General features: G+C 44.7%; 1 protein-coding gene across 3 annotated transcripts in view; it reads right to left on the bottom strand.

The window, feature by feature from the left end:
- ESRRB (estrogen related receptor beta) overlaps positions 1-19,705 on the bottom strand; it is a 63,816-nt gene that overhangs the window by 8,602 nt on the left and 35,509 nt on the right. For 2 of the 3 annotated variants that reach the window (XM_015418347.1, XM_015418348.1), the window contains 2 exons: positions 16,021-16,131; positions 13,298-13,459 (listed from right to left, as the gene is read on the bottom strand). In XM_015418347.1, the coding sequence (XP_015273833.1) occupies positions 13,298-13,459; positions 16,021-16,131 (273 nt within the window). Of the gene's footprint in view, positions 1-13,297; positions 13,460-14,155; positions 14,177-16,020; positions 16,132-19,705 lie in introns of all 3 variants that reach the window. The other variant, XM_015418349.1, reaches the window with a different exon arrangement.

The raw sequence follows: 19,705 nt of genomic DNA, 5'->3' as shown, positions 1-19,705 counted from the left end.
TAAAAGGGTTGGAACACTTTCCCTATGAGGAAAGGTTAAGGTGCTTAGGGCTCTTTAGCTTGGAGAAACGACGACTGAGGGGTGACATGATTGAGGTTTATAAGGTTATGCATGGGAAAGAGCAGGTAGAGAAAGAGGTACTTTTCTCCCTTTCTCACAATACAAGAACCCGTGGGCACTCCATGAAATTGCTGAGCGGTCGGGTTAGAACGGATAAAAGGAAGTACTTCTTCACCCAAAGAGTGATTAACACTTGGAATTCACTGCCACAGGAAGTGGTGGCAGCTACAAGCATGGACGGCTTCAAAAGGGAATTAGATAAGCATATGGAGCAGAGGTCCATCAGTGGCTATTAGCCACAAGGTATAGATAGGGACTCTGGGGCAAGTGATGCTCTGTCATCTTGGTGCTTGGGGGGGGGTCAACAGTGGGAGGGCTTCTAATGTCCTGGCCCCACTGGTGGACCTCCTGATGGCACTGGTATTTCTGGCCACTGTGGGATACAGAGTGTTGGACTGGATGGGCCTTTGGCCTGATCCAACATTGGCATCTCTTATGTTCTTATGTTCTTATGTCTGAACCAAGCTTGGTTGCCTACCATGGCGAAATGGGCTCCAGTTTACAACTCAGCTGTTTGCCTCCCTCCCTTGTCCCGTGGGCGTATCTCACTCCTTAAATTCGCTGCCACCACTCGTGGAATCATCACTGTCTTTTTAGAGGGACTGTGAGACCTCTCTGGCCAAATCTCCCTATTTGGAGATGGAATCCCCAATCTTTGGGGGATTCCTGGAAAGTTGGCAACACAATGGTCTGGCATTTCCTTGCTTCCCTGGGTTACCCCCTCCCTTTGGTATTGTGCAGAGTGGGGGAGACTATGTGGTCAGAGCACAACACAGATTATTAGCCCAAATAAAATAATTTATTTAACTATTTACACAGTTATGGAGCACACACACACTGTAGGAGTAAGCAGACGACCATGAACCAACAGAGCATAAATCAACAGGGGTTAAACGCAATCCTCTGTCCCTACACACAATACTCTCTACCCCTGGAGGTTGTGTGCTCACCTGTACTTCAGCCTCTCTCTCTTGCCCAAGGGAACAGGGAAACTTCCATTCATTCCCCAGTCCAGCCGACTGTGGAGTGGCTGAATTTCTGCTGCTCCCAGGGATGAAGACCGCCTTGGGACAGTCCCTGTTTTCCCTCACGTTTTGGGCTTGGGGCAGCTGGGAACTGTAGGCCAGCAGATGAGGAAGCCCCATTCAACCCAGTGAGTGATACCCCTGCAGGCCCCTCTCTGGAACTACAGCTCAATTAAACCTGATGGGGGAACATTTTAAACAAAGAACCACAGCCATCTGCAAGGCTTTCCTGAGGGCTGAAGAATGGTCAGCAGGCAAACGCCCACGGCTGCTCCTCCGCTGATCTTCTCCTGACGGCTGAAGAAGGCTGGTCAGGCAAATGGCTGCTCGGCTGCTGAGGTAAACTGTTCAGAGTGGAGTTTTGGCTGGAACTAGCTCTGTGGGCAGGACTCAGGCACACCTTCTGATGGGCAGTTCAGGCAGCCAACTGATTTTGGCAAGCACAGAATGTTGCCATGCAAAAACACGTTTATATATAAGGACAGGATTAACAACGTCTTGTGTCTCTGAACTGTTATTGACGAGCCACCTCCATCAACCCCAGCAGTATTTTACACCAGGAATTCAAAAAGTAACCTCATTTGATATATCAGCCCCACCTAGCAGAGCTCTGTTACTGTAACTCTAGCTCCTGTGGGACAAAGAATGCCCACCCCAGGAAAGACAGTGTCTTGCAGTAGCAGTCCTATGAATGAAGATTGGGACTTGGGATACTTTGTGAAAACTGCCAAGAATCGGACAAAATTCCTCAAGTGGGAAGCCACGATGGTCTGAAGCAGCAGAACGAGGTTTGAGTCCAGTGGCACCTTTAAGACCGACAAAGGCTGCGGCCACACATGCTAAATAATCCGCTTTCAATCCACTTTCAGTGCACTTTCCAAGTGGATTTTTACTGTGTGAACTGGCAAAATCCAGTTGGAAAGTTCACAAAGTGGACTGAAAGTGGATTGTGTAGTGTGTGTGACCACAGCCAGAGTTTTATTCAAGGTATAAGCTTTCATGTGCATTGTTCTACAAAATTCCGCATCTCAGACAAAAGTGGGAAGAACTGTCCCTGATGAGATGGAGGGAGGGAGGGGAAGCCCACAGAAATGCCATTTGGAAAGTATGATTATTCCTAGTATTTTCCTGGGCGGGCACAGATCATAGAAATATTAAGGACCAAAGCCTAAATGTATGGGATGTAGACTGAACATGCTTAAGAGCCCCTTCTGCTTCCACTAGGCCTGGCTCACTGTCACACCTTAGTTGCAAATGGACCGCTGGTATATGCAAGTAGGGGACAAACCTGAAATCTCTTGCTATAATGATGTCTTAAGAGATCATTTGCTCTTTTTCTTCTTTGTGCTCAACAGCTTCACCATTGCCCCACAGTGCAGTCTAACCTCATTAACCTTTGCCTCAAAGATGCTTCTGTCCTACTAGCTGTGATTTATGCTCTGTAGGATGCCTTTATTCCCAGAATCCTCTCTGCTTGTGTACACTTATGCCTGCATCTGGGCCAAGGAAAACCAGCCACCCCAAGGATCATTTGATTCCTCTTGTTATCAACTCGGCAATTAACAAAAGAGCCGGTGATTGCTGTATTGACTGGTCAGGAGTTCTATTTTTCTACCTCAGCTATCTCAGCCCAAGGAAGTGAGGGCAGAGGGATGGGTTAGTGGTATTTATTTATCACTACACCATGTTTTGTGTTTGTGTTGCCAGAGGAGGTAAGGGGTGATAATGGCACGGCAGTCCTTGGACATCCAATTTCCCTTATCAGGCCACTGAATAGAAAAGAGGCCGCGGGCCACATTAATTAACAGATACCAATCAGCCATCACGTGTTGTGTGTGCGTGTGTGAGGTCTGACGGGTAGGAGGGAGGGATCGATAAAGCATTGGGGAGGAGTGCCAGGAGAAATAAGAGGACAGCTGAAGAGGAGCCCGGGCCACCAGGGAGATGAGTGACAAAACCAACACTGGTTATGGCCAGCCTGCAAATGGAAAGGAGCTAGACTAGAAGCCACTCATCTCCAGTATGTGGACAACAAACTAAGGCTTGGCCCGCCGTATGGCTGAACAACAGTGACCCGCTCTGCCTCTTTTACCAAAGCAAAGCCTCTGTTCCCTTGCGATTGTGACTTTGTATTTATTTAGCCATACATTTACGCTCACAAAGATTGGGCTCTACTAAACTTATTACTAGGTGCCACACTGGCCTCTTAAAGCCAATTCATCTGAGCTTTAGATTCTGCCATAGCAGAGGAAAGAGTCTCTCATTTCCCCAGGCCACTTAATTTAGAGCTGTTAGAGGCAGTCGGCGGCCTCTGAGGCTGGTTGCAACAGAAAGAATCCAATACGTTTAGAATCAGGCATGCATGTATAATTTGGGCATGAAATCTAACATGAGAGACCACGCAGAGGAGTTTCTTCTCATATTATGCTTTTCTAGGTGAACACCTAACAATGTCAGGCTTATGCCCAAAAATGCACAAGCTGAATGCATTAAACACGTACTTGAAAACATGAGCACGGTAGGGGAACACTCATCACAGAACTGGGGCTAGCTGCAGCTCCCTTGTGCTTTGGTGTAGTGGTTGAGTGCATGGACTCTAATCTGGGAGAACCAGGTTTGATTCCCCACTCCTCCACTTGCACCTTCTGGATGACCTTGGGCAAGCCATAGTTCTGATAAGAGTTGTTCCCGAAAAAGAGCAGTTTGTGCCAGAGCTCTCTCAGCCCCACCCACCTCACAGGGTGTCTGTTGTGGGGAGGGGAAGGGAAAGGAGTTTGTAAGCCACTCTGAGACACCTTTGGGCAGTGAAAGATGGGGTATAAATCCAATCTCCTCTTCTTCAACATTCAACAGCAAACTTGGGTTGGCTGACATGTAAGTAGTGAAGCAGCCCACAGTCTGGGTCACAACTATGAAGTGTCCTGGTGTTTGCCACAGCATGTGATACTGCAGGTCACTTTCCTGCCAATCCTATCTGGAGAGAGGCAGCAAAGCTCTTTATCAGAGTCAGTCTTGGCAACACCATATCTTTGACAAAAGTGTTCTAAATGGGGTTGCTGCTGAAAACAGTTTTTGCAGTGGGAGGAAATACACAGTGGGTAACGATCTATACTGAGATCATTTCTATTTAATTTAGTAATAAATTATCTGCTGTTGCTAGAGACTAGTGAAGTAAGCCAAGTTGATGGCTGACATCCAATTATTCAGGATGGCCAAAACCCAAAGGAAGCTGTGAAGAGCTCTGGAACCACAGCTACTTATGCAGTGGCTGTAATCACCTGGGGGTGGGAGGAAGTCTTGTGTTTTTAATAGAATGTTCACAGAAAAGTATCTACTCAATGTGCTGCAGCAAAAAAGGGGGGAAACTGAGGGACTGCATGGATATTAGTTCTTCTTTTAAAGACACCCAAAAGTGACCCTGATTTAGACTGGGGTCTCATGGGGAAGGGAGAATGGGTTTAAATTTTCTAGCCTCACAGAGTTTTGATAATTGAAATACACAAAGGACTTTTCCACATGCTTGACTTATTCTTGATTTTCTTGGCAGTCGATTCACAAGCAAGGGAATCACTTTAGGCACAGTTCTTCTGCATGTCTGCCCTACCTCTGTATTTTCACAGTTGTGGAATCAGTTTATTTTCTTCCTCACATGCCTTCAATAATGAGGATTTTCAAGGGAGGGTGATGCTGTCATCGTTGGTATTGTTGGTGGTATCACAGCACCCCCTCTTTAAAAAACTGCTAAAATACCAATGTATAGCTAGAGCGCTGTAACAATGAGTTTAGCAGGTTTTCTGAATTCCCAGCTTTCTTTCTTTTTTTTAAAGTAAGTCTCTAGTCCATTCCCTCAGGGAGATATGCCTTTTTCCTTATATCTCAGTGAGGGGAGGGCACAAAGACTTACTTTTTAAAAAAATGAAAGCTGTGAATACAGAGAACCTCCTAAGCCCATTATTATAATGCTCTAGTGATATATCAATATTTTAGTGCCATTTAAAAAGAGAAAAAGAAACTATATCTTCAGGGTGGGGGGAGAGGGAATGGTTTGACCACCACAGTCCAATCATCAAAAAGTGGGATGGAGGTGTGTAGGAATGGGCAGGACAAAGAAAACAAACAAACATTATGCACAAGTATGAAGCCAACTAAAAATTGGCTTCCAGAAAAAGATCAGGGTAAAAGTATCTCCAAAGAACTGGGGAAAACTCAGAAGGAAAGAAAAAACCTAAGTGAAAACTAAAGGGACAAAAGTGCATACAGAAATCATGGGAAGTAATATGGGGCCAGAACCGATGCAAAAACCTCAAGAGGAAAAGGTCAGGGAGAAACTAAGGCCCATTCCACATGCACATCTTACTGCAGATTTTCAGAGCAGTAAGCCTTTCATCTTGACTTTGGATTCTGTACTCACTTTATGCACCATTCATTTTCCTCTGGTGTATTTATTCTGCAGCTACAATTTAAAAAACTGCACTTTTCTAAATTGGGGTGGAACGTCACTTGTAACATGTGGGGTATGACATCCAAAGTTTGTTTTTTTTAATTTACACAATTGCCCTATGACAGCTGCACAGTAGCATTCAGCAAACGCCTTCCATTTAAATTCCCATGGTTCAGGTTTTGTGCATGCATTTGAACAGTTCATTGAATGAAAGGGAAAAGAAGGGAATGGAGGCAAAGGGGGAAACCCAATGCTGAAACTGTCTAGACTTTTTTTAAAAAAACTGATAAGCAGCTGCGAAGCCCTGTTTCCATATTGACACGCACTAGGAGATTCTCTGCTGTGTTATGGGCCACTGTGAAAAATGGGAGTCACACAATCTCTTAATATGGGGGATCATACTCAGAGTACAGAATGCATGGTAGAACCCACTGACATTGACATTGCAAGCTGTGATAATTGGTAACATGCATGCGTGTGTGCACACACACCAGTGTTCCCTCTAAGCTGAGTTAGTGTGAGCCAACTCACAGTTTTTTAGCCACCAGCTCACACATTTTTGTCTTTGCTCAGGAAGGAGGGCTCCAGAGGCAAACCAATTTGTGCAGCAGCCAAATTGCTCACTCACAACTTTTAACACCAGTAGCTCACAAAGCAGAATTTTTGCTCACGAGGCCCCACAGCTTAGAGGGAGCATTGACACACACCTGTGCAAAGTCAGCTGCAACTCCACCATGCTTTGCACAGGGCTGCAATTTGTATGGGGGTGGAGCCCTCTGGCAAAGCTCTGGAGAGCTTTTTTAGTCTTATGACACTAAATTGAAAAGAGGAGGTGGTATTTCACTGATGCCTTAATGCAGCTGGATAGTAACCCTGATTTCCTGCCCTTCCTTGCAAATTTGCATGGTGATCTCTTTGTGATTCTCTAATTTGACCCTGCACACAGGTCATGCTCTTGAGAGCTTTTTAGAGCCTGCTGTATGGATTGCACTCTGTCCTCCAAGAGGATAGATCCCAGCAATTCTTAAATTTGGCGGTTTGCAGAAGGTCCATGTGGCTCAGCTGCCATTTTAACGTTAGGCTTCCAGAGACTGCCAAAATGTCTTCCCCCTCCAACTTTGTTCACTAAAGCATTAAAGGGAAAAATGTTTCCAACGCTTTAGGCTTCCCATCCCAATGTCCATCTCTCTTTACATCTCATATCAATTTAATTCCATGCTGATGATCCCTCCCCCTTTATTTTGTTTGCATGCGGCACTGAAATCCTTTTTTATTTGGCATTGGAGACACTGCTGTTTGCCTCCTCTCTGATCCCCCTTTCAAGTCAATACCAGCAGGGAACTGAACCTTTTGCAGCTCCTTTTAAACTCCCCCCTGGTGTTTTAATTTTTTTATTCAGTCTTATATTGCTAGACGCATGCTGCTTGTAAAAAATTATTATTTTTAAATGATGGGGAAATGGAGCTTGTACACCAATGAAGGGGGGAGGATGGTGGAAGGTGCAGAGTGGGCAGAATGACCTTGACGTGGGTGGAGGGAGTGACCTTTGAGGGGTGGCAAAAGGGCAGGGGGGAAATCCAAGGGACATCTGTACACTTTTGAATTACCTTTGGCTTGGAAGAGAAACAAGGGGGAAATCAGCACAAAAGCACCCCCAGAAAACCTGAGGAAACAGCAACCAGAAAGCAAATTGAGCACTGAAGGGAGGATGCAGAATGACAAAGAAAACCCAATGGACATGCATGGTGAAAGTGAGGGAAACACCTGTGCATAATAGGCCTGAGAGAGAGAGACTGCCCTGCAGTTTAGTAGTGCATGAAACTGCTTAAGGTTCTAGTCTGACTTTCAGTGTGGAGAATTATTTGGAATTTAAGACTACAATGACAGGTACTGAAGTGCTACTATCTAAATCTGTGGCTGATCTCCTCAAAGACAGCTGGAGAATGTGTAGAACAAAGCAATTAAAATGACCAGGGAGTGTAATCCTCTATAAAGAATACCTATGAGACTAAGTCTATTATGTTTAAGAGGGAAATGTGAGAAAGGGAAAACTTGCCAGAGTTTTATATAATTATGAATGATGTTGAAGAAAGTAACTAGAGGGGAAATGGTCTCTATCTTGAATCCAGTGATGTGTGAGCAGAAACTAAAACAGACTTTTGCTATTCCACCTGTATGATCTTTTGCAATGTTTCATGCTTTCTTCCCTTTATTTTATAGCACCCAGAAATTGCTTGCAAAATGTCTTGCACAAGGACCCTATGCACACATGCAGACAGGGTCATCCAATGGAAAGCTGTAGGTTTAGGACAAGCAAAATGAATTTCCCCCCCAATATGCATAATTAGTTTATGGACACTAGCATAAGTGGCTTTTTACAAAGATCAAACAAACTGAGGATCATGCAGTCTATCGATGATTTCAGCCGTAATCGCTAAAACTGTAGCTTCTGCATGCAGAGACAGCCAGCTTGCCATTAATTCAGCCAAAAGCCTGGGTCAATCAAATAATAGGAGACGGCTATCCTCATCACGCCCTATTTATGTGAGCAGCCTATGGTCACCCGATATGGCTGCTGAAGACAATAGACTGACCTTTGGTTGGATCCAGCAAGACAGCTCTAATTGTTTTATGATTGGCAGGACTATGTACAGAGGCATTCTTGGAGGCCTTGCTTAGCTCTTTCCCCTAGGGTGCTGCAAGGAAGACACAGCTGCTGCAGCTGCCCATCTCAAAGGAACTAATCCCAGAGGTGATGGGCACTCCTAACTCTCTTTAGCAGCCCACTCAGGTCAGGTTCCAGTAACATCTTGGAGATTGTACCAGATTGAGAGCCAGTGTGGCATGATGGTTAGATCCCAGATCAGAGTCTAGTTCGAATCTGCATTTGCCTTTCTCACCGGTGTCCCAGCCTTCTGACTCCATCTTCAAAAAAGCTGTCTACATTTGGTTTTGTTTTCACACCTCAACAGTGCTAGCATACTTTTCCATGTCCACATATGTTTATCACCTTCTCGTGGCGGCTCCACTGTCATTGTGCCTCCCCACTGCTTTAAAAAAATCTTCTCCAAACAATGTTCAAAGAAGCATAGAGAAAGACGGTGTCACAGCAGCACGAAACTGGTTTTAAAATGCAGATGCAGATTCGACCTAGGATACTCGGGTTTCAATCACCACTCATGCTATGGAAGCTTGCTGGGTGATCTTGGGCCAGTCAAACACTCTCAGTTTAACCTACCTTACAATGTTCTTGTGATGAGGATAAAATGCAGGAGGGCAGAAATGATGTGATAATCTGCTTTGGGTCCCCATTGGGGAGAAAAGTGGGATATAAATTTAAAAATTAAAAAGCAGTAGAATACGCAGAAATTTCCCACCTTTAGAATTGTCAACAACCTAGAGGGAAAAGAATCCTGCCTGCCTTAACATGGGATTATGGGAACATTATTTACCAGGTTATGTTATTCACCTCCATGCCATGAAATGCTTCGTTGTCCATTTCCACATTTTTCGAAATGGGAGGCACTTCCCCCCCTCCATATTATTGGCAACCCTACCCACATTGTACCCTCAAGCACATTCTTTCAGCCCCCCCTCCCACCACCACATATGAGTTTCTCTTGGCAGGCTGCAAGCTGAGTCTCAAACACTCCCTCAGAAATTGGTGGTATTTGTACCCATGAATGAAGTGACTTCCTACTCTTTTTCAGACATTTGGCAGCAGGAGCTTCCAGAATTGAGAGAGAGAGAGAGAGAGAGAGAGAGAGAGAGAGAGAGGGGGGAGGGAGCGAAATGAGTAGTGAGGGAGAGAGAGAGAGAGAGAGAGAGAGAGAGAGAGAGAGAGGAGAGAGAGAGAACGAACACACATAATTTGTGGCAAGTGGAGTTCATAATCGGTTAATTTATTATCTTTTCTGCCATCCTGGAGGGCTATTAGCAGCGGTAATAAAGAGAGATGTAATTATAGGATCTGAGGCCACTCTAGATACAGCTGCTGTCACTCCACCAACCATATTTCATCTCGTGTTGAGCTTTTCGTCTTCCTAGCAAGAAGTGCAGCTAAACAGCCACTCTGGGAGAGCCCTTGTCAACACCCCTCAACAGAAGTTTTCCTGAGAGAAGCCCTGGGAAGGTGGAAGCAATGCACAGGTGATTAATGAAGGGGGTGGGTGAGAAGGGTGAAGGAAACAGAGTCTTATCCAGATGGAAAGGAGTGCAATCTAGCCAGGGAGGATATTAGGGAAATAATATTTGCTGAATACACTATTAAAACACTCTATTCCCAATTACAGGAGAGTGGCTTTAAGCTTTAATTTGCAGGCGCATGCAAGTGAGAGGAATCTTGCATTAGAACAAAGACCTTTCAAATTTATCTTTTACACATCTGAAGCTAATATCGAAATGTTGCAATTTTCATGCATATACCCTACTCCATTCGATATCTAGAACACAAATATATTTGAGACCACAAATAATTTCTGAGTAAGCAAACTCAGTGATTACACAGGTATCACCTTCCAGTAGTTTGCTTTCATGTGGTAATCGGGGAAAGTTTAAAGTTGCCCTTAGTTGCAGGTTTCCAAATAAATGGGTAATCTGAATTGCTGCATAAGTCAACCAGACCTACACCATTTTCTCCAGATGCCATTAGCAGAATGAACTGGGTAACAGGGAGCGGTGGCGCAGGCATTACAACGCCTGCTATTAACATCTGGACGAACAGCCGGAAGGCTGTTCGATTCCCCACCGCGGCCGGGTTGAGCCCCCGGCCCTCGTCCCAGCTCCCGCCAACCCAGCGGCTCTGTTAACATCAGAGGAATGGGTACCTGCCTTAGATGGCAGGGGGCACCCCCCCCTTCCCAGCCTTGCACTGGTGATCGGCGGTGAAGAAAAGCGAAGGAGAGGATCGAGTCGGCGGCAGCAAGCGAGGAAGAAATGGTGGCGGCAGAGAAATGGCGAAAGGCGACCAGAACGGTGGTGACTGGCTCGAGCAAGTGGTGAAAGGCGGAGCCAAGGATGGAGCGACGTCAGAACGCGGGGCGCAGCGCGGCAGGAGCCGCTTGGACGTTGCCGAGGCTGCGCCCGGGAGAGATACGCCGCTCATCCGAGGAGAGAATAACAACGGCCAGCTCGGCCAGCCGGGAGCAGCCGGGCCGCAGAACAACATCAACAGCACCAACTCACACCAAGAAAGCTGCCGAAGGAACATCGTGCCGTATTAGGGGTGCTGGTAGGTTGTGTCCCCCCCCCGCACCATATGTGGCCCTAGATAGGTTATTCGCTACTATAGTAGCACATTGTAAACCGCCCTGAGACCCGCTAGGGGTTAAGGGCGGTATATAAATCACCTGTAAATAAATAAAATAAAAACATTTCAATTATTTTCCTTGATTTCATGAAAATGGAAGTGATGGAAGGGGAATAATGATGGTATGTGAAGATATCTGAGTATGTGCATGTCAAAAAAGACAGGAGGAGGAGGAGGAGAACAGGCAGCACAATGCCACAAACCTACCAATTTGCCACTAGAAGCTCAGCTTATGGTACATTCCTAAGCAGACTTCTACCCTTCTAAGCTCACGATCTTCAATGGACTTAGGACATAACTATGTTTATGATTACACCATCAGATGACTTCTTTTTTTACAAGCCATTGGCAGAGCTGGCCCATCCATTAGGTGCACCTAGGCTGCCTAGGATGTCAGAGGTGAAGGGGTGCCAAAACCAGCACTGTCATCATTCCGCCCACATGTGGTGTCAGGTCTGCTGCTGCAAGTGGCATCCCTGGGTGGTGACCCTGACCCCAGTGGGTGCCCTGTAGTGAACTTGCTCCTTTCCTCCCTTCCTCCCTCCCTCCTTTGGAGGCAGGGCCATGAGCCAGCCAGGGGACAATATCCTTTTCCAGGGCCATTTTGGACTCCCAACCCACCCCTGTAGGGAGGTGTGACACCATGAAAGGCCACAGTGAGGGTGGTGTGAGTGGCAGCAGCTTCCCTGAAGTGTGAGGGTGGAGCAGAGCAGGTAATGACTTCTCCGTGGCACAGGAGGCAGCAAAGTCATTCATCTAGGATGCCAAAAATCTGAGGGCTGGCCCTAACCATTAGAAGACACAGATTTCCATATTTGTCTTTCCATTCTAGGAGTTTAACAAGACTCTTTCTAATGCTGTCTCTTTCTGTAATTTATGTGGGCCGAACTACATGGAACATTTTTAACAAGTATGGTCAAGGTGCACATTCAGGGCTGCAGTGAGGTAAAACGTGCCCCCAGGGTCATTCCAGCTCAGGAAAACGGAGCCAGGATAGAGGCCTCTTCCTTAGCACTGCATTCCTGATCCACACTGGGTCTTGCAAAAACTGGGAAGAAAGTTACCCATGGCTGTCATGCGGCTGCAGGGAAAGGGACCCGATCCAACTCATTAAAAAACTTATTGTGAAACAGTAGCTATATTGTCACTGACAGGACTGAATTTGCTCATGCAAACCCAGTTCAATGGGATGCAGGAAAACTGCAAGGGTTCTATCACCCCAGTGCTGGAATGTTGATGTCTAAGAAATGTCAAACAGGAAACATGTAACAGACATCAATGTTCCAAAGAGTAATGTGGGTTGCCTATGAGAAGTTTTAGCACTAGATTTAGAAACAAACAAATTGCGGGTGTATCTGAAAATGCACATTATCTATCTAAACAATTAAATAATTAGAATACCATCATTTCTGAATGATGCCCAAATAGGGAGGGAGGGCGTGTGGAAGAAAATAATCTCATATGAAACAGTTTGAATGTATTAGATGGGGGGGTGAGAGCACAGAGTCTCCACACAACCAAAAATGAAAAAGAAAAGATAAGGTGGGAGGGTTGTGCCCTACAGATGAGCAACAAATGCATACAAAATGATAACGTTTCAAGGACATCATCAATATGGATATAACAGCATTTGCTAATTCTCCCCACAATCCAGACTGAGTTCCCGTAATTGGCAATATAGCACCATTTGCGCTGAATCAGGCCCTGGAGGGCTGTGCAGCTAATGAGTGAGGTAAGCCCTGATACAACTAGCCTCCTTTGAGAAGAGCACCACCAAGATAAAGATTGGCTGAGAATTAGTATCTGAAGGGTGACCACCTTGTTGAATCATCTGCTTGACTGAGTTTTTCAAATTAAAACTGAAGCTGCAACATAATCACAATCATCTAAGGATACATTCATTTACACAAACAAAATCAATAATGTTGCTGGAATTCAGACTGAAAGCAAGCAGTCCGTGGTATGCTAGCACAAGTCCCCTTGTAACCTACGTTTGTGATTGAAATCAGGTTCTCCTTGGGGGCATTTTGTACATTAAAAAAGGCGGAAGACAGATGTGTGAGCAACTTCTATTCCTGATGCTTCTTGTAAAAAGTCAACCCTTGCATTTTTCTTGGGAAGAGGTGCACAAATTCCCTTTACATACCTCACAATCAGCATTAGAAAGCTGTAGTAAAAGCACACTTGTCCATCTCCTTTGCTTCCCCGGGCTTGCAGAGAGACCCAGCATCCCTCCTGCAAATATTCTCCAATGCACTTTCATTTCAATATGAGATATGTTAATACAGGATTTTGGAGCCCTCAACAGTAATAGTTTCCCCACCAAAAACCCACAGAGCCCATGGTGGCAAATAAGTACAGCTGCCATCTTTTGCCAACCTTATGATTTGCCCCCCTTCTTACCTGGGATGTGCTTTGCCCAGCCAATGATCACAACCAGCTCTCTGTCTGCCAAGTCACAGAGTGTGGTCAGTGCTTTTATGTCACTCTCTGGCATAGTAGGATCTGGCATAGCATAAATCTTCTCTGGCTCCGCCACCAGCAAGTGGGAGACAATCTTCGTCACTGCAAATTCAAAAGCAGGAGTCAGTATGTATTTGCCATTAATTCATGTACTTTATATTTGTTTTAAAGTTACTTGGAACTTGTCATTTTGAAACAATGGCCCCTTTTTCCTTAGACTCTCTTTGTTCTTCTGCTTGCTTGCGGATCCTATCATGCATATTTGCATGTGTTAATTACTGATGGACCTAGGTATCCGGTGCCTAGATATAAGTTTCCTATCTTTAAATTCTACATATTATAATTAATAATTGTTCTACAGGCTAATTAATACTGGTAGAAAGATCACATCTGGATTCCTTCTGGAAGCAATGAATGGGAACTCTCCTGGTATTGGAGGGGAAATCAGAAGAAAGAATGGCTTAAGCTCACACCCATGAGGAAATGCAAATGAATGAAGACGGGTTTCATTTCCATTTTAAAGACTTTCCCAGCTATTTGCGTGAAATAACTATTGTAACATGTGAAATGGCCATGGGTGCAGCATTTGCTCAATGCCACAAGTACACACCTCAGTCTGCTTTCATCCCTCCCAGTCTATCCACACGGTGGACACCTCTCAGCGCAGGACAAGAATTGTTTGTGCACTCTGCATGGCTTGGTGTCCCTCTGAAAGGGGGTGATCCTTCTGGGAAAAGTGCTTACCTTTTCCAGGCATATCTCCTGCAACACTGGTTACCAAAAGCAAGAAGAAAAGGCCAGCTGGATCAGACCACTGGTCTATCTAGACTACCGTTCTGTGTCACACAGTGACTAACCAGCTTACCTTGAAGATCAACAAACAGGGCAAAGAGGCCAAGGCCTTCCCCTGATGTTGCCTCTGGAGGTGGAGGTTCCCTTTAGTCATCATAGCTAGCTGCCACTGATGGGCTGCTCTTCCATAAGAAGCAGCTTCTGGGTACACATCAGAATTAGGATTCACAAGCCCTAAATCAAGTTCTTTCAAACAACTAAGAGTCACTTCGCATATTTTAAGGCGTATGCATACTAAGTGTAAAGTATGAATGCAATGAACAGGTGTACCATATAAGTACAATATTCAGGGAGCCACAATTGACTGCAGCTCCTTCTTGAGTCTGAATATGATAGCAAGCCCAGCTTTGCCTCTGAATAATGTGTAGAATAACTTTCTAGTAGTAGTCTCTGTTTGTAACATATTAATCTTGTGCAAGCTATTTGGGTTATCACAAAGCATGTGGGGGGCTGGAGATCTAAACAGAACTGATTAAGGCAAACATCTTACAAGACCTGAACACCACTTGGTGAGACAAAACACCACTAGCTCTGTTTGGAAGCTGTTCTGTAATCGGTACATGGTGGGAAAGACCAGATGCAACTGTGATGAAATGACATTTCATTCATCCCCAGTAACTAGGTAAGAATTTTCCATTTTGTGAATGTTGAATTACACTGTGTGAAGACTCAGAGGTTAATCTCAAACTGCCAGTGCAAGTAAGCTTGAGTCGAAAGAGACTCCCTTCTCCCTTTCTTAACAGCCAGCAGAGGAAAAGGTAAGGAATTCAGTATGATACTTAATTAGTACAATCTGAGAGCAGGACACTTGCCCAGTCATGTAGTCAATGGAGAATCGTTGCCTTTTGTCACCCAGACACATTTTGAGAAGGAGGCATTTGAGTGGAAGCTATACTGTGAGTTAGTTTTCAGAGTCACTAGCAGGGCAGCCATTCTAAAAGAGGCAGACATACTTTAGCCATTCTGGAAGAGGATGAATTCTGAAATGAATGTCAAACTTGGAACCTGTAAGATATTTCTGCCTATCTCTTTAACACCATAGGACTAAGTTTCAGACCTAGGGATGTGTTTTCACATGATTTTCTTATGCACAGATGCTTATAATATTTTGCTCTGCAAACATATTTATTTGTGTATCCATTGTTTTCTTATCTTCTTTAAGATAATTTTTCCTGAAATTGATATTATTTGGTTTCTCTGTAAGCCATATTAAGCCCAGGTCAGTCCAAACTTAACAGGAGTGGGCGGGGGATAGGACTGTTAAGCGCTACTCCCCTACAAAGCCCCATCTGAGAAAGACTGGTCCCCCTCTGTAGCAATTTAGAGGGAGAGAGAGATGCAGAAGAAGGGCAAAGGTCTTTTAAGAGACAGGGCCTGGGCGCCATCCTTCCAGTTGGACTAAACCTCTGAGAACTGGTCTGTTGGCGGCAGTGGGTATCCTTAATGAAGTGGGGAGTGGAAGACCCTTGTTGTCGTCCAGGGGCTGGAGACCCAAGTTGGCTGAGTAACCTTCCCCATTCTCCCACAGTAAGGAAGACTGTCTTGCCACAGCACCCATAAACTATATATCTGAACTTTCCCCCTTCTCCTCCTTCCCCCTTCCCCGCTTTTCCTTTCTTTGGGAGAATGGTTTTTGAGGATAAAGAGCTTAATCTTAGGAGACAATGCTTAACCCACACCATATTAATTAAGGCAGTTGAGAGTGTTGTTACCCCCCCCCAAGGAGGAATACCAAGGGAAAGTACAGCCCCAGCATGCTACAGGAAACAGAGAGCTTGTCCCAAGCAGACAAGTATAGTGCTGACACCTACATGGCTTTTTGGCTGGAGGGGGAATTTGTAAGCTCAGGTAAGTGCTGCTCTCAGAGTCCAGTCGTCTTTTGTACTTCTGGCGACCCCCGCGGACCCGATCCAGGCGGACCCCTGTAAGCAAAAGGAAAAGGAAACCCTAAGGATTTTGAAAAAAATAAGTTTGTGGTTATAAGAGTTATGATAAAGGTAGATGGAGACATCAGTATGCCATGGGAAGAAAAATAAACAGGTAAGAACTCCAATTTCTGACAGCGCAGAAATTTCTGTCATCAGTTTGTCTACAAATATATTTATACACAAAAACAAATATATATATATATATATATGTATACGTATGGACCAGTTAAAGCACAGAAAAGAACAAAAGCAATCAGTCTGTTCATTACCATTCCTCCATGTCCTTGTGTTTTTACAACTATTGTTTAATGATTTCCTAATGAACATGAGAGCACCTGTACATAACAATCTAATACCCAGATGTACATTCAGGCAGGCCTTCAGTAGTGCTGAATAACAGACAAGCATCCTCTTTTATGCAACACTATTAGAATAACCTATGGTGCTGGAGAAGACTCTTGAGAGTCCCTTGGACTGCAAGAAGATCAAATCAATCAATCCTAAAAGAAATCAACCCTGACTGTTCCCTGGAAGGCCAGATAATGAAACTGAAGCTCAAATACTTTGGCCACCAAATGAGAAGGGAGCACTCCCTGGAGAAGACCTTGATGCTGGGAAAGATTGAAGGTCGAAGAAGACGGGAACGGCAAAGGATGAGATGGTTAGACAGTGTCATAGATGCAACGAACATGAAATTGAGCAAACGTCAGAGGACGGCGGAAGACAGGAAGGCCTGGTGTGATCTGGTCCATGGGGTCACGAAGAGTCGGACTCGACTGTGCGACTGAACAACAATTAGAATAACCATGATTCCCCATGACTAGAAGGTTGACTATAAAGTATCCACTCTCTCTCTCTCTTTTTTTTACTGAAGGCTTCAACCTTTACTGCCCCCCTGGAATCCCCCCCTTTAACAGGAAACTCTTAAGTAGATGTTATTCAAGCCCACAGAAACATGCCAAAGCCTCTGAAATCCCCCAAACATTTAGTCAGTCAGTTTATTTAAAAAAATAGTTACATGGTCTGAAACTTTTGTCTGTTTATACTTTAAGAAGACTGCCCAAAGCAAACAGACTACAACAAGTAGAATAAAGGTACTTCAGCTCCTTTCAATGAATTAAATACAAATCAAAACAATGCATTTGCTGTAAAAAGACAGACATAAAACTGAACAGGGATTGTAGTTGTAGTCCCAAAGCCCCATGGTCACAAATCCTACAGAGGCATGCTTAATTTCAGTAAAATCAGTGGGCTTAAGCATGCATAGGTGAGAACTGGATCATGGCCCATGTGTTAAATGGAATATTTTGCATGATACTCCAGCTTCCAGGGGAAGGGGGGTATTTGTCCCATGGGAAATGGATACACACGTATACACATGCAGTACGCATGCAGTCCCCCCAGTGGGGAAAACAACACCCCGTAGTCGTATCGGGTTAAAAAAACAGCACTGGAGGAATGCTGACGTGTCTTCTCCCCTTAAAATGTGGTCATGACCCTAATTGGAGCCCCAGGCACTTGAAAACTAAATTCTCCCATTCCTGACATCTGACTGTTGGCATCAAAGTCAGATAATGGGTACCCCAATCCTACATATTACAATTTGTAACATGTCATCTGGGTCTAAAAGGGTCTATGAATATAAATTATTCTGCTAGCATAATGTTATTGTAATGCTTCATTTAGGTCAGGTTTTGTGCTGCTGTTCTAAAGTAACCATTGGTACGATAACCATAAGTATGTACAATGTTCAGCATATGTTCTAATCATAATAATTTTGGGCAGGGGTCTTGTTGTAGAAAAAGAGCTGCCGGAGCTCATTAGCATAACTCATTAGCATAACTTATTTGCATATGCCACACCCCCTGACATCACCGGAAGTGACAGAAGGCCACACCCCCTGACATCACCGGGAGTGTGTCAGAAGGCCCGGCTACTTACCCTCCTGCTTCATCCTCATTCCCAAACGGAATGAGGATCGAAGCAGGGGGCGGGGTAAAGAAGGGGGCGGGGCTTCACCACGTGACCGCCCCGCCCCCTAGAGGTTCTCTTCCGGAGCTCCGTACCTGAGAGCTCCCCCCCGACTAGAGCCCTGATTTTGGGGGTCATCAGTCATAAGCCCATGCAGATAACCATTTTACCTCATATCTCACCTGATCTATAGTAAAATCCTCCTCCAAATTTTGCAGGGCAATCCAACTTGCCCAGGATAAGATGGCTCATGTCAAGGTAGTTTGCAGTGTGATCTGAAGCAAAGTTAAACCTTTCTAAATGCATTGACTTCTATGGACTTCTAAGAGTGTAACACTGCTTAGGATAGAGCAAGAGTCCAGTAGCACCTTAAAGACTAACACAATTTGTGGCAGGGGCTGAGCTCACTCCTTCCGCTTAGAATGACACTGTTGGCCATCCATGTGTGTTCTATGTTTCCCTTAAACAAGCAGCTGTCGAAATGAATCTGAAAACTCAATGTACAGACTATTAGTAGAAATAAAAGCTATTTTTAACACATGAGAAGTCTAGTTCACACACTGATGTATGTCAGTTGCACACAATTGAATGGTAGCTGGATGTGTGACCCTGCTCCATTGAAAACCATTGTACATAAGGCTCGTTCACACATGCAAGTCACCAGAGTATGCTACAGCCACCTAGTGACTGAACATACAAACCAGCCCAGCAAGGATTTGCTTCAAACCACTCGGATACCCTCTTTTGGTTTTATGAAATTTTAAGGCAACTTCTATATCAGCCAAGCTCATTAAAAAGCAGAAGAATCAATCACATGTATCTTACATATGACTGCCTGCAGAATGTGCTTATGGTATGACTAATGGATATGTATAGAATGAAAGGTAGACCAATCCTGATAGTGTGAATGCAGAACCTATGAATAAGTCTCACTGCTTCAAACAGAATTTCCTTCCAAAACTATACTTAGAACCTCCATTGTGCTGTGGTGTCAGGACCCACAGCAAAACAACGAAGTACACGCTTCCAAGAAGGTTTTACTTTTATTGAAAAGCCATAGATGCAGTAACATGAACACTGTTAGGAATGGCGGGCCACCTATGCGCATAATAGGATATAGGGCATTCGTATGTGCCCCCCTCCCAGCAACACCCAATTAGATGGGCTCCCGTGCACGGGATTCAAGAAAGTTTCTAACGGTAGCAAAAGCTGGGAACCAGAACAATCCCACGGAAGGTAGACACCACACTCCTCCAGTACCTCTTTACAGATAAGCGTTGCAGCTGGTAAACAATTAAGCACATGGAAAGGAATACAAAACAATTAGAACGCCTCTCCCTACTCATGGCAGCTTAGCTGACATGTGGTTACAGAGATCCAGCATTTATGACTGAGTATATCCCAGCAAGTATCATCAAATTTCTGTGCCTTCCCAAATGGGAGGGGCTGTGACAGGAACAGACCATGATTCAATGACAGAACATCTGCTTTGAATGCAGAAGATCCCAGGTTCAATCCTTGGCATCTCCAGTTGACAAGGAAGAGGCAGTAGGTTGCTGGAGGGTTGCCACTGGAGGGCTGCTGCAGTTTAGAGTAG

The sequence above is a fragment of the Gekko japonicus genome, unplaced genomic scaffold, assembly GCF_001447785.1.
Source record: "Gekko japonicus isolate JY-2015 unplaced genomic scaffold, Gekko_japonicus_V1.1 scaffold3, whole genome shotgun sequence".
In the NCBI taxonomy this organism is placed as follows: domain Eukaryota; kingdom Metazoa; phylum Chordata; class Lepidosauria; order Squamata; family Gekkonidae; genus Gekko; species Gekko japonicus.
This window is presented reverse-complemented; position numbering and strand designations above follow the sequence as displayed.